The sequence below is a fragment of the Callionymus lyra genome, chromosome 19 (assembly GCF_982586985.1).
Source record: "Callionymus lyra chromosome 19, fCalLyr1.hap1.1, whole genome shotgun sequence".
Classification (NCBI taxonomy): domain Eukaryota; kingdom Metazoa; phylum Chordata; class Actinopteri; order Syngnathiformes; family Callionymidae; genus Callionymus; species Callionymus lyra.
This window is the reverse complement of record NC_141836.1, coordinates 16,212,993-16,228,894: the sequence shown is the minus strand read 5'-3', so window position 1 is coordinate 16,228,894 and position 15,902 is coordinate 16,212,993. Positions and strand designations below refer to the sequence as shown.

General features: G+C 35.6%; 1 protein-coding gene across 1 annotated transcript in view; it reads left to right on the top strand.

The window, feature by feature from the left end:
• Window positions 1-819: 819 nt before the first annotated feature.
• The window catches only part of LOC148059728 (sterile alpha motif domain-containing protein 10-like), a 52,388-nt gene continuing 37,305 nt past the window's right edge, over window positions 820-15,902 (top strand). The window contains exon 1 of the mRNA XM_087780801.1: window positions 820-959. Within this exon, the coding sequence (XP_087636927.1) occupies window positions 947-959 (13 nt within the window). The 5' untranslated portion in view covers window positions 820-946. The remainder of the gene's footprint in view (window positions 960-15,902) is intronic.

Here is a 15,902-nt window from a genome sequence, read left to right as displayed (position 1 = left end):
TGTAAACATGATATATAATTCATATTTTTTTGCCAATATATACATTTTAATATTCCCTTTAGAAGTTTAAACTTAAAAGACTATAGTCATATTTAGGGATGAACTAGTATATGGCCCCAAGTCCACACTTTTCTATTTTATACAATGATAATATTGAGTGTTTTCCAGTCATAAACATGTTTATCTGGAATGAAAGATTTACCATTTAATTTACAAAAATAAACTAATTTCATCTGTATGCCGATCATGGGCTCGTTCCACACCAAAGCACTATAAGTAATGAATGAACTCGATCGTTTTTTTTTAAATTAATTAATCGTACCTTTCACATTGTTACGTTCAACTGAGGAATATATTTGGCAATAATAGTGTCAATAATAGTGAAGCACCAATCAATTAGAGTAGAAGCATGGAACTTGCATCAACTAAAATGAGGATTAAAAGATAATTTAATTAAAAAAGCATCCGGATATATCAAGAGCCAATAGTAAGGATGTTTATGTGAAATAAAAATTGTAGAACTTGGAAATAATAACTTTAAAAAAATGTTTAAAATTCCAATGATGGGGCGAGAGGATGAATGGAGGAGGATTCTTAAAGAAAACATTAAACACATCTATAATTCATTAGGTTTAAGCGTGTGTGCGCTTGTGACTGTCACAGCTGGTGCCGGAGCAGGATGACCTTTGTCTCCGGCGGTCAGGTGCGGGTTGGAATCGCAGGAGGGGGGCGGGGCTTAGCGGCTTCATATCAGCCGGTTCGCGGCGCGTCCCGGACGACAAATGGCTGTGAGGGAGGAACGAGAGAGCGATCTACGAGTCCTGATCTCTGGCGGCCAGTGAGGATGTTCTCCGTGCTCTCGTAGAAGTGGTTTTGAAAAAAGCGTCTGACTGGAGAATGGGAGACTCGCGTTGACACCACGGAGAGATTCACGCTCAGACCCACCATGGCTGTGGACGGTAGGAGCGCTTCTTTATTTTGGCTTCTTTTGACCCGTTATTTCTTTTTTATGACAAGTCTCTTAAAAAGATAGCGTCAGAAATTATTTGTTTAATGATTAAATCAGTAACTGTTAGTCATATTTGTAACTATTTTTGTTTATTAAGAAATCACTTTATTATAAAAACCAGTCCTTCAAACTTGTGAAGGATAATGTAAACACATACCAGCTTTAAAATGGAATCCCTTGATATTTAAACATGTATTTCCTTTTTGGTATAAAACGGCAGCAAGTTATTCATTTATTTTTATTTATCAAAATCGGATAGTTAAAGGATTTTCTATCAAGTTAAATGATTCAGTTTCATTTAAATGCATTTTAGGTGTTTCCAGATCAAAAATATAAATGTTCAGGACTGTTAATAGAATCATAAGCAGCATTATTAACCAAGTATATTCATAATATACTTGTTTAATTACAATAAACGTTTATTGCTAGGGTTGTGAACACAAACATATGATTTTTTTTGTACAGAATTAAAGACGGAAATAAGAACACAACACACAAAATAACAGAACCAAGCACCAAATAGAATATAACAATATCATTTTCTTTTTGTGTAGAAAGTATCTTTATGGGACGATGTTTAACTTTAACTGCTTCACTGCTCCTGAAAATAACAACATACAAAAAAATATTGAAATAAAATGTACAAAAACAATGCAAAAAATAATTAATTAACATAAAAAATGCAACAATGTTAACACTTATACATGCACACACACATATATACATACATGTATACATAAGTGGAATTTTAATTAAATCATTTTTTTATTTTAAGATGTTATATATGTTAGTGTTTGTATTGTTTATGTAAGTAAAGAAGTTTGTTTTCACTATAATATAGTTGATCCATATATTCATCATTATGACTTATAGATTCAGTCATAGCATTTTATGCCAAGTTGAATTCTCTCTTTGTTTTTTTTGCATTCAGTGACCTGACGTCACGCCAATCAAAAATGAATAGAATCTAATAAACTTGTTCAACACAAACCCATGTCAAAGAGTAATTCCAAGCTCAAAAAGCGGCGTCTCATAACAAAACTTGTATTGCGGTGTCCGCGGAGCCATTGTTATTGTTGTCCTGTCCCCGATTCTTCCTTCAGCTTGGCTGGCTGGTGTTTGCTCGAGGCATACAAACTCTAGCGCAGCCTAAATTCACCCTCTCCTGGCTGAAGGGCAATAATGTGTGAGCGCGTCAGTGTCGTGCCATGGTGGGTTATTCATTCAGCCACCTCTACCCTGCAGGTTAGCGCTTCATTAAGAGGCCCAAGGTATCACCGACGTTTAGATATGCATATATGCATAGCGACACATTGGCCTATCTATAATTAATCCATAGTTTATTTAAGCATCATTAATTTACTCGCCGCCGTGGGCATTTGTGCCACTCTGACGATGCACCACTTTAATTAGTCTGCAGCCATGTGTATATTCCTTCACACATTTAAACTATTACAAGTTTTTGCTAGTGGAGAAATACTGTTATTTAAGTGCGGTCTGTCCTAAAATCAAGAATAACTTAAGCGTAAAAAAATGCAGAATGTTTGTGTGTCCATTTCAACATGAATGTTTATTGTGACTAACTTCGTGAGAAAGTGTCGTTGTGAGAACTCAGTCTCTGTTAACATTTGTTTGCGATTACGCACAGTGGGAGGAGTCGACACCTCGGTGGGTTGTCGAAGGTGTTACACTGACAAATGCTTTCACTGATAACATCCATTTGGCATTCCCACAGCTTCAGGCACGATTTTAAACGGCTTTTTTATACAGTGTTGCAATGAATTCTCCATAAAATATGCCATTTTTTTTCTCTTTATCATGAAATGTTCGGTTGCTGTTTTTTTGTTTCAATATTTAATCAGAAACCGCATATTACACAATATTCTTCATTTTTTCACATTCCTCAGATAATGCATCCTGATCTATACAAACTTTATTTAATACATATAAACTTGAAAGGGAGTAAAAGATTTAATACCTCTAACTCACATCTCACAGTCTGGGAAAGCTTGCAACACTTCCAAATGTGATGAGAAACGGTTCACAAATCTTGTATAAACTTTAGAGTTGACCCTGTTGTGTATTTCTTTTTCCCCAAGCTTGAGTAAAAATATCTCTGTGCAACATTAATGTTGTCGTTGGCCTGGAGAATTCCAAAACAGAAGCAGGCGTCAATCCAAGAAGAATATAATGATGGTTTTACACACCTGGGACACATAATGAAAACTATACACAACTTTTTTGAATTCTTGATGTTTGATGAAAAAAGACACTTAAAAACATCTAAATACCTCCATACTGCTCGTCTTTAACGTCCATCTTGTATAGAAGCTTCGACGTGAGAAAAATACTTTATTTTAGGCTTGTTTTGATGCCAGGCCATCAGCATAAATCTCTTATATAACCATTTGTCGACACAGTGGAAAATATGTGAAATTTGAATATTGGGTGAACCGTCACTTTAGGCATTGATAATTATCATAACAATGTTTTGTACTGTATATTTACTGCAGTTGTTTAACTGAGTCATGGTTGATTTTCCCTTTCCTATGTAAGTATGTTATTAACACATTAATATACAGTACTTAATAATTATTGTATCATCATTATTACATTTCCATTATTACTATAATTTCAACAATGAAGGGTACAAAATGAAAGGACATTAAAAACGAAATTTGATATCAAACTTAATTTATAATAATTTACACGTTTGTAACTGTCTGACTTAAAATGTAACATATTTTCTATGTAGGCTGAGAGAAATTATAGTTCACCAGGTCTTGATTTTTTTGGGGCTACACAAATTTGACATTACATTTTGGAACAAACTGAAGTTAAATACTATAACGCTTGTTGCTGTGTGTGTTACCGTTCCTTTTAAGATTTAGACAGGTGAGGGAGGAGTCAGGAGTTCAGAGCTGATGATCGTGAAGAACTAATGTTGTTCTTATATCAGCGACGTTACGTCTTACAGTAACAGTTTTTATTAAATAAAAGGTAAAGTGATGATCGTGAAGAACTAATGTTGTTCTTATATCAGCGACGTTACGTCTTACAGTAACAGTTTTTATTAAATAAAAGGTAAAGTGATGATCGTGAAGAACTAATGTTGTTCTTATATCAGCGACGTTACATCTTACAGTAACAGTTTTTATTAAATAAAAGGTAAAGTGATGATCGTGAAGAACTAATGTTGTTCTTATATCAGCGACGTTACGTCTTACAGTAACAGTTTTTATTAAATAAAAGGTAAAGTGATGATCGTGAAGAACTAATGTTGTTCTTATATCAGCGACGTTACGTCTTACAGTAACAGTTTTTATTAATTCAAAGGTAAAGTGATGATCGTGAAGAACTAATGTTGTTCTTATATCAGCGACGTTACATCTTACAGTAACAGTTTTTATTAAATAAAAGGTAAAGTGATGATCGTGAAGAACTAATGTTGTTCTTATATCAGCGACGTTACATCTTACAGTAACAGTTTTTATTAAATAAAAGGTAAAGTGATGATCGTGAAGAACTAATGTTGTTCTTATATCAGCGACGTTACGTCTTACAGTAACAGTTTTTATTAAATAAAAGGTAAAGTGATGATCGTGAAGAACTAATGTTGTTCTTATATCAGCGACGTTACATCTTACAGTAACAGTTTTTATTAAATAAAAGGTAAAGTGATGATCGTGAAGAACTAATGTTGTTCTTATATCAGCGACGTTACGTCTTACAGTAACAGTTTTTATTAAATAAAAGGTAAAGTGATGATCGTGAAGAACTAATGTTGTTCTTATATCAGCGACGTTACGTCTTACAGTAACAGTTTTTATTAAATAAAAGGTAAAGTGATGATCGTGAAGAACTAATGTTGTTCTTATATCAGCGACGTTACATCTTACAGTAACAGTTTTTATTAAATAAAAGGTAAAGTGATGATCGTGAAGAACTAATGTTGTTCTTATATCAGCGACGTTACATCTTACAGTAACAGTTTTTATTAAATAAAAGGTAAAGTGATGATCGTGAAGAACTAATGTTGTTCTTATATCAGCGACGTTACGTCTTACAGTAACAGTTTTTATTAAATAAAAGGTAAAGTGATGATCGTGAAGAACTAATGTTGTTCTTATATCAGCGATGTTACGTCTTACAGTAACAGTTTTTATTAAATAAAAGGTAAAGTGATGATCGTGAAGAACTAATGTTGTTCTTATATCAGCGACGTTACATCTTACAGTAACAGTTTTTATTAAATAAAAGGTAAAGTGATGATCGTGAAGAACTAATGTTGTTCTTATATCAGCGACGTTACATCTTACAGTAACAGTTTTTATTAAATAAAAGGTAAAGTGATGATCGTGAAGAACTAATGTTGTTCTTATATCAGCGACGTTACGTCTTACAGTAACAGTTTTTATTAAATAAAAGGTAAAGTGATGATCGTGAAGAACTAATGTTGTTCTTATATCAGCGACGTTACATCTTACAGTAACAGTTTTTATTAAATAAAAGGTAAAGTGATGATCGTGAAGAACTAATGTTGTTCTTATATCAGCGACGTTACGTCTTACAGTAACAGTTTTTATTAAATAAAAGGTAAAGTGATGATCGTGAAGAACTAATGTTGTTCTTATATCAGCGACGTTACGTCTTACAGTAACAGTTTTTATTAATTCAAAGGTAAAGTGATGATCGTGAAGAACTAATGTTGTTCTTATATCAGCGACGTTACATCTTACAGTAACAGTTTTTATTAAATAAAAGGTAAAGTGATGATCGTGAAGAACTAATGTTGTTCTTATATCAGCGACGTTACATCTTACAGTAACAGTTTTTATTAAATAAAAGGTAAAGTGATGATCGTGAAGAACTAATGTTGTTCTTATATCAGCGACGTTACGTCTTACAGTAACAGTTTTTATTAAATAAAAGGTAAAGTGATGATCGTGAAGAACTAATGTTGTTCTTATATCAGCGACGTTACATCTTACAGTAACAGTTTTTATTAAATAAAAGGTAAAGTGATGATCGTGAAGAACTAATGTTGTTCTTATATCAGCGACGTTACGTCTTACAGTAACAGTTTTTATTAAATAAAAGGTAAAGTGATGATCGTGAAGAACTAATGTTGTTCTTATATCAGCGACGTTACGTCTTACAGTAACAGTTTTTATTAATTCAAAGGTAAAGTGATGATCGTGAAGAACTAATGTTGTTCTTATATCAGCGACGTTACATCTTACAGTAACAGTTTTTATTAAATAAAAGGTAAAGTGATGATCGTGAAGAACTAATGTTGTTCTTATATCAGCGACGTTACATCTTACAGTAACAGTTTTTATTAAATAAAAGGTAAAGTGATGATCGTGAAGAACTAATGTTGTTCTTATATCAGCGACGTTACGTCTTACAGTAACAGTTTTTATTAAATAAAAGGTAAAGTGATGATCGTGAAGAACTAATGTTGTTCTTATATCAGCGACGTTACATCTTACAGTAACAGTTTTTATTAAATAAAAGGTAAAGTGATGATCGTGAAGAACTAATGTTGTTCTTATATCAGCGACGTTACGTCTTACAGTAACAGTTTTTATTAAATAAAAGGTAAAGTGATGATCGTGAAGAACTAATGTTGTTCTTATATCAGCGACGTTACGTCTTACAGTAACAGTTTTTATTAATTCAAAGGTAAAGTGATGATCGTGAAGAACTAATGTTGTTCTTATATCAGCGACGTTACATCTTACAGTAACAGTTTTTATTAAATAAAAGGTAAAGTGATGATCGTGAAGAACTAATGTTGTTCTTATATCAGCGACGTTACATCTTACAGTAACAGTTTTTATTAAATAAAAGGTAAAGTGATGATCGTGAAGAACTAATGTTGTTCTTATATCAGCGACGTTACGTCTTACAGTAACAGTTTTTATTAAATAAAAGGTAAAGTGATGATCGTGAAGAACTAATGTTGTTCTTATATCAGCGACGTTACATCTTACAGTAACAGTTTTTATTAAATAAAAGGTAAAGTGATGATCGTGAAGAACTAATGTTGTTCTTATATCAGCGACGTTACATCTTACAGTAACAGTTTTTATTAAATAAAAGGTAAAGTGATGATCGTGAAGAACTAATGTTTTTCTTATATCAGCGACGTTACGTCTTACAGTAACAGTTTTTATTAAATAAAAGGTAAAGTGATGATCATGAAGAACTAATGTTTTTCTTATATCAGCGACGTTACGTCTTACAGTAACAGTTTTTATTAAATAAAAGGTAAAGTGATGATCATGAAGAACTAATGTTGTTCTTATATCAGCGACGTTACATCTTACAGTAACAGTTTTTATTAAATAAAAGGTAAAGTGATGATCATGAAGAACTAATGTTGTTCTTATATCAGCGACGTTACGTCTTACAGTAACAGTTTTTATTAAATAAAAGGTAAAGTGATGATCGTGAAGAACTAATGTTTTTCTTATATCAGCGACGTTACATCTTACAGTAACAGTTTTTATTAAATAAAAGGTAAAGTGATGATCATGAAGAACTAATGTTGTTCTTATATCAGCGACGTTACATCTTACAGTAACAGTTTTTATTAAATAAAAGGTAAAGTGATGATCGTGAAGAACTAATGTTGTTCTTATATCAGCAACGTTACGTCTTACAGTAACAGTTTTTATTAAATAAAAGGTAAAGTGATGATCGTGAAGAACTAATGTTGTTCTTATATCTGCAAAGATACGTCTTGTGACAGCTTTTGTTCAATAAAAGTTAAAGTGAAGGAGAGAATTGCTTGTTTTTCAAGCATCATTGGAAAAAAGCTATGAAACATTTAAATCAAATTCCCACATTTATACTTAGTTATTTTCAAAAAACTCAGTGAGCTGCATCAGAGGGCTGAAGGAGCCGTGGGTTCCCGACCCCTGGTGTAGAAGGAAATAAAAAATGACTAAAGTTCAATTAAAAAGAACCATTGGAAGTCCTCAATGACTCTCTTGGATCAATTGGACTCCGACATCCTTGGATCAGATGCAAAAACATTTACTCAGAGGTTATCGATGGGATGGATTTTTTTCCGAGTGTCCCCCGCCAATCTGCCGACCCTGTGTGAGGGAAGTCGATAAACATCTTCAGCTCGTATGAAGAAGTACGTCCTTCATTTTTTTAAAATCGTTTAAGGATTAACCGGAGTCTGCCGGGATTTCAACTCGACGTCCGGTCGTTCCACACAAAAGTGACAAGCGCTCGCTGTTCTAATCCAGTGCCCTTGTCTTAAATCGGACCTCTCCCGCTCCGTCTCGTTCACCCGCTCATTCATTTCGAGTGCGCATAGGCGCTTATCCAATTCCTCGTCCTTAATTAGCCTTCAATTCCGCCGTCAAGATCAAGGGAGAGACGGAGAATATATGAGAAATGTAATTTTTGATATTCAAGGAATATAATGAGCAGTGATCATGCTCATTACTCGCTTGTGTAACACACACTTAGCATTTAAATCCGTGTGAAATATACTCAGAATCACAAGATTGTTATGGGATGCATCTTGCTTTTATGGGGGAATGTCTTTGTAGTTTTTCAAGGAGAAACCTCCGTCCAACATTTGCGTTTCTCTCCATTAGGGCCAAACAAACACCCTAATTAAGCCTCGCCTTTTTTGCGAGGCAGTCTAGAGATTTCTGTCTGCTATTAATTGGTTGGCCCGGCTCTCCGCCCCCCCCTAAGAATTTCCACAAGAACCAAATGGCTTGTTGGCTTCAGGTAACAAGACAAAGAACCTCCGAGCGCGCTGGTCATGTTCGGGCTCTGGAAAAAGCAATTACATTGCCAATCTTAATTTGGTACGTTGGCCTAAAATAGGGGCCCTGGTGGTAGGTTTTTATCACATGCTTTTGTGTAGCAAGTATCTTTACGTGACGATGTTTAACTGCTTCACTGCTCCTGAAAATAAATAAATAATTTCAATGTAATGTGGACTTTTCAGTTGCTTTTTTTTTTTTTTTACGAGCAGAATGTACTTGTTATAGCCAACTTACCATGTCAGAGTGTCAAGAGTGCCAGCTTGAAAGCGGAGATGGGAAGAAAAAGCTTTTAACTTCCTGGAACTCGCATCCACTATTCCATTCTCTGACCTGCCTGGATTGCTTTGCTGCCGCATTCTAGTATAGTAAATAACTCGTCCACCAATATTTATTGCTGTGAAATCCTTGTGGAAATTATTTTTTGAAATTAAAGACTCATTTTTATGTTGCTCCAATGTTTTTGATATCTATTCCACACTTGTCATCAGAAAGAAAAAACACCCTTAAAAACAAGTTGTAACCCATGGAGATTTAATTGTTCAAGCTGCTGTTCCAGATGTTGTTTTCGAGCAAACAAGGTCTTACACGTTCACTATTAATCTATTAACTTTCATAAATGGATGCAGATGGAAGTGAATTTGTGTTTTTTTTCTCCTCAAAGGCACAACTTGTTCCCTTCTCTTGTATTAATTAGGTGGAGTCCAAAAGGGAATTTATGTGTTTTGACACAAACCACAGAGAGGCCTTGTGTTAAAATTAGCAGTCAAGAATTAAAAGAGAATTAAGAGCCATGACAATTTTGTTTTATACAGATATTATTTAAAGAAGGCAAAGATAAGTTGCACAAGATTTATACTATATACTGTATATACTGACGATCGTGATAACGCAAACATAATTTATTTCTAAAGAAATCAGTTGCAACTTAAGTTCTATATAGTTGTACTGTAGTCAAACTGTAGTCATTGAGTAAGTTAAAAAAAAGCCACAGTTTATCCAGTGACCACTGAAAATTAACACATACTTTTCTGCCATTCCAAAATATTGTCTCACTTTAAAAACCTGGTTTGGTAGGTGGATTTTTTTCTAGCGTTTTCCTTTTGATTATATTACAATACATCAGTTTTCCGTAATATGTATAATAATCAGCATGATTTACTTGCCTGAAAAGGGAACGTGTATATAACGCTTTTTTATACAACAAGTCCCTCGTAGGTGAAACTTTCTGGATTGATGACGTGCGGTGACAAACTTTGATGCTTGACCATTCACAGCAGAGTAGTTATGGTAAACAAGATTTTATTTTTGGACAAACAAAGTGTTTTTCATTCGGCGGGGCTTAAGTGCATTTTCTAATGTAATTTTTTATTAAAAGAAAGTTTTGTACAAACAAACACATACTGATAAGTACAATAGAGTTCCAAGATCCATTTAAGAGACACTTAAATCAACATGACTTGCCCTCGAATATATGTTGTTATTTGTTGACAAAGCAGCCTCATTGTCGTCAAGCTGTTGCAAACATTGGTTAAACATAGTTTCCCCATGAGAGGATAGATTTACTGACTCATTTATGCGTCTTCTTCGCTACCTTCACTCTTATGTGGCGTCTCTAAGGACTTCCTCTTCTATTAATGGAAAAATCCTCAGCGTGGTTGATTTACAAACTCCAAAAAACAATCTTCCCTCCACACACGATGATCCTGCGAGACACTCTCAGAGAGATTTATGAAGGCCACACATCGGGAAGTGTCTCACGCCATGACGGGCGTGATGGTTGAGGAGTATAATCTGTTTAAATGGATTTCTTAATGTGACGTTCCGTCGACCGTTTGCTTGTGTCTGATCGTCCGGCTTTTGATCCAAAAAGCTGAATCTAAGTAAGATTAATGTCACAGGATGGAAATGGTGGTTGATCATGCTTAAACTGATTCCAATTAAATTACTCTGAGATTGGTTGACTTCAACTCATCTTAAAACGTCACTATCTAGGAAATTGAGACACAAAATAATTTTTTTAAGTCACTTAGATGGATATATGAGAGTGGAATATATCTAGCACAACCCAGTATAAGAAGTCAGTTTGTAGTCAATAAGTTACATAGTAGGTTCCAGGGTTGAATACTTGGGTGAGGTCAGTCTGTCAAACTGAGCCTGTGAAACCTGGGTGTTGTATTTGACAAAGACATGTCTCTAGTTCAACACTGCAGAAAACTGACCAGAAACTGTTTCCTTCAACTGAGAAAAATCTCTAAACTTAGGAAAATGTTGTCGGAACATGATCTGGAGCTTGTAATCCATGCGTTTGTTTCTTCTCGTCTGGACTATTGTAACAGTGTGTTTTCATGTCTTAACAAGAAGGAGCTGTCTCGCCTGCAGTTGATTCAGAACTCTGCAGCGAGAATTCTAACCCGCTCTAGTAGAAGAACTCACATTTCTCCGATCCTTAAAACTCCTCACTGGCTTCCCGTTTCTTTCAGGATCAACTTTCTTGTTCTTACTTACAGATCTATTCATGGTCAGGCTCCTCCTTACATCAGTGATCTGATCCAGACTTACGCCCCAGCTTGGGCTCTGAGGTCAGTGGATCAGAATCTACTGATGGTTCCTGAACACTGTTCAGGACCAGAGGAGAGAAATCCTTCCAGGCTGTTGCTCCTAAGCTTTGGAACGATCTTCCTCTCTCTTTGCGCTTGATGGATCTACTGACTCCTTCAAGAAACATCTTAAGTCATTCTTATTTGTGCAGCCTTTTCCTTGATTTTCTCGAAATCCTGTGATGTTCTCTGTGTTATCTTGACCTTTTTAGTATATATTTTATTAAGTATTGTTTTGATTGTTTAAGCACTTTGGTGACCCTGGTCTGGAAAAGCGCTATATAAATATAGTTTCTTACTTAAATTACTTACTTAAGTTCCACATGATATTCCGCAAAACACCATTGTAAACAATCCCGGAAACTTTCTCTAAAATCCACTAATCACCTATCGAGAGTTTTCACCAACAGACCGATAAACGCTGGCAAAAGCATCTGCTTCCTGATGGAGGTAATTATCTTTACTCAAAATGAGGAACCATTTCCTTTATTATACAGGTATTATCCTGCCTCGTGATCATTTAGATGGCAAGATTATAATGGCCGGGAGCCTCGACACATTAGGAAGGCCCCGCACATCAAACTCACAATCTTAAGAACCACAGCTAGTGACGCTAATCAGAAAACCAAACTGCGATAATTAATCTTATTTACATAATAACGGCTGCAAAGCGTCAAGTAAAGCGAAGAAATGTAATGTTTATTTTTATGTAACAGTAGCCAAGCTTTTAGCATACAAGTCCATATAGTGCTTCCCCTTTTTATGCTCATCTCACTTACAAAAAATCATTAATTTTACATTTATATAAAGACTGTTCACATTTTGATTGTATACGTTCGACTACACATACACAATGAGAGATAGGTATGTTTTTGATGGAAAATAACTTTAGAAACCAGGGCAATTTCTTTTCTCTGTGCACAACCACCTGCAGAAGCAGCACAAGATTTTTGCAACCCTCTTCAGTCTCTATGAAATATGAAGCATCTGCCATCACACTTCTGTTCTCATCTGTAATGCATCATCATCTCAAATGTGTTTCTTTTACGGTACATCTCAAATTGTTGTTCAAGAAGACACGGCGGTCGTCAAAATGACAACCAAAGGTTACAGAGCTGTCAGTCAGAGTTAAGTAGGGCTGCTGCCAGGGATGAACCATATTTGCTTCATTTCAGATCGCTTGTACTTCCTTAGCTTGCAATGCTGAGCGGAAAAACCTTTGGCAATTCAACAAGCGCGCTGCAGACCGACACATCATCGCTTACGTGTTGTCACAACATATTGGGCTGGACAGAAAACACAGAGGAAGGCGTTGTTAAATGTAAGACAATTCATCACCAGCTAAAAACTAAGGCTTTTTAAAATTAGCATTCATTATTCACATGTTTCTCCAATTGTGTACAACCATTACGTGGATCTGTTTCTATTTTCTTTCCTTTACTTATTACTGTCATATATTCTGTCGGTTTTCACAAGTTTAGTCGCTTTTTTCGCATCTTTCATCACATAATTTTATCTGCGGTTTTAAGGTCTACTTAATTCTTTTTTCTCTATCATTAAGTCTATGAACTTTATTGTTGAATCTTGAGGCGTTTCTTCAAACCGTGCAGCTACTTACAGCCTTTTCTTTTTAACAGCTTTTATAGCAAAATAACAGGACCCAAGTGTGCATAGTGACTCAACCAGAAACGACAGTACGTTTACTCCGATTTAATCAAGACAAAATGTGGTACAAACAAACAATACAAAACAAGAGATGAGAGCACTCAAAGCACAAGCTGTAGCAAACAAATGTCAGACAAATACAAAAAAAATATCAACGAAAAGAAGTAAAGAAGAATAAGCAAACAAACATAGCTGTCAAAACAGCTTAAGGTGGAAAAGAAATCTATGGCGAAGAAACTTGAAGCAAGCTGGATGATCAAAATAACACTCATGGAATATAGTAGAAAAGCTCAAAATCACCCGTCAGTTATACAAGAAACAATATTGAGTTCAACTTTACTAGCATATCTCACACTGTAGACTGAAACCCGGAAGCTTAAGCAGCAGCTGTAGGGGGCGCTGATTGAAGATTGGTTCCAGCTTGGTGTCATTAACCTGCCGAGGGAAATACAGAAGAATAACTTACAAAATAAAATAAAGTAAAAAAGAAGAATAAGAAATCCACTAAACCATTCTTTCTGCCCTAGTTTCAAGGAGTCTCTCTTGCTCAAATTCTTGAAACTGTCTTAGTTTTTTGTAGATTTAGAAGATCATGCGCACAAGCTTTATTTATTGGGGCCTATGACCCTAAAAATGGTGGTTGAGCTTCTATATTAGCGTAAAACTAGGATTCAAAAGTTGTTTCACCTCATCACACAAACAGCCAAAACCTTTTAGTAGTCAAAGTTGAGGGGCAAAATTATATATATTTACATAACAAATAGTTGGAGTCTAATTTTGACATTGTCTTTTCACTCTCTGATGCTTAATTTATCTTAATTATCTTTGTATTTGTTCTCCTTCACCAAACAAATTCTGGTTTTACTCTAATTTGACACCGACAATGACATATTTAAAGATCACCATATCAAAATGAAAATTAATTATCTTTTAACTTTAGCTAACCAGCCCCTGGTTAATGAGTTTGACACACGAAAAACACTCTGGATCATGGTCGTCCATCCAACAGGAAGTAACTTCCTAAAACAACCTTGATTGGAAACAGATTTAAATCCAACTTTGACGAAACGTCAATTGTAGAAACGTTCTTCTTTTTTTTCTTTTGAGATTAGATTAAATATACTTTATTAATCCCGCTGGAGATCTCCTTCCAGGAATTTTGGTTTCCAGTACACAGCATAAAAACAAGAACAAAGTGAAAATAAAATGAACAAAGTGCAAAATAACGCAAAGAAAAACATTTTGCTGACAGTAAAACTCTCAATTATTTTCCTACAGGAAAGTCTTGCAAGATGAGTTTTATATACAGATTTTATAACAGTTATATGTCTATAATAAAATACCTTAAATTGACGTCACAGTAGTGTCCTTTGTTTTTTGGGAGAAACGACAATGGAAACGTAGCCAGTGAGCATGAGTGTCAATGACCCCTGATGTTGACGGCTCAGTGGTAATGAGGAAAAGGTTCAGTGACAAGTAGAGACGAGAGCCACTTGGCCGCATTGATGCTTGAGGAAAATCACCGAGAACTTAGTCACACACACCATTAGACGTAGGCAGTGGAAGGACCCAGGAGGACACACACACACACACACACACACACACACACACACACACACACACACACACACACACACACACACACACGTGCGCACACATTAAGGTTGATTAATTGGTGGTTGTGTAAGGAGAGCCCTGAGCAGTCTCTACTTCACTGTCTACCAAACATCTGGCGTCATTAGAAGGGAACGTTTTCGAGAGTCGTAAACAAGATGTTAATAAGTGGCAGAAAAGGGTTCCAGTGTTGCTGTTTTCCACAGGAAATGAAAGCCACTTTTAAATCACCTAATTACATAGATGATGGCCAACTTGTTTTTGGTGGGAAAGTCATCAAAACTAGCCTGATTAGTCGGCGCTTTTATCCACCCGGGTGACTCAACATGTGAAAAGGAAAAAATGTGTGTGGAGATGCTTCTGCTATTCATTGAAGTGTTCTTTTTTTGTACATAAATTATATATTTTTTTAATGACGATCTAGTATTTAAGTATCAAGTGTGCATCCTCTATATACATCCTTCCTTACTTGACTTCTTTTTCCAATTAATCCCCAGTTCTTTCCTCACAAACAACGGCCCGGCAGACAGCACATTCTTGGTAAATGTTATGTGAATTTGGTAATTGGCATGTCTGTCTGTGCCCGGTGAGGAAGTGGGAGCTGATAATACGGCAATTAAGCTCTGAGAGACGGACCCCCTCAATTCAGCCCAGCGTGAAGTGGGACCTGGTGAGATTGGTGGGACGTGCGGAGACGAGGATGAAGGGAGTGTTCACAACATGCATCTCACTGTCGGACAGAAAGTGAGGAAAACGGCAAACACTCGGGACTCTTGCTGTTTGGAGGGAAGATACGTGCTTGGAGATGAGATAATGGAATCAAGTTTCCCCTTTTGTTATCTGGAGGAAAAATGTCTCATTATTTATGGCTTGAAATACAGATGAAATAGCCATTTATTCGTGTGAATTCTCTGGATTACAGAATCCCAAATAAAGGGCAGACAACCGCTCGCCACCTCAGCAGTTCTGCTATGTTGCCATGGCCTTGTGCCACAACTTTTGCAAATTACTTTCCACCTTTTTCCTCTTTTTTTTTTTTTTACCTCTGGGGAGGATTAAAGCTTTCTTGGATGTAGGATAGGGAACACACTTTTTTAGATCTCCGGGTCTCTTAGATGTGTTTCTGGCTGACTTCCACCAGAAGCAGTTTGTAATCACTGTTGCCCTTTAGGAAGCCGCAAACCTCTGTCGGCTTTTAAGATAAAGGCACAC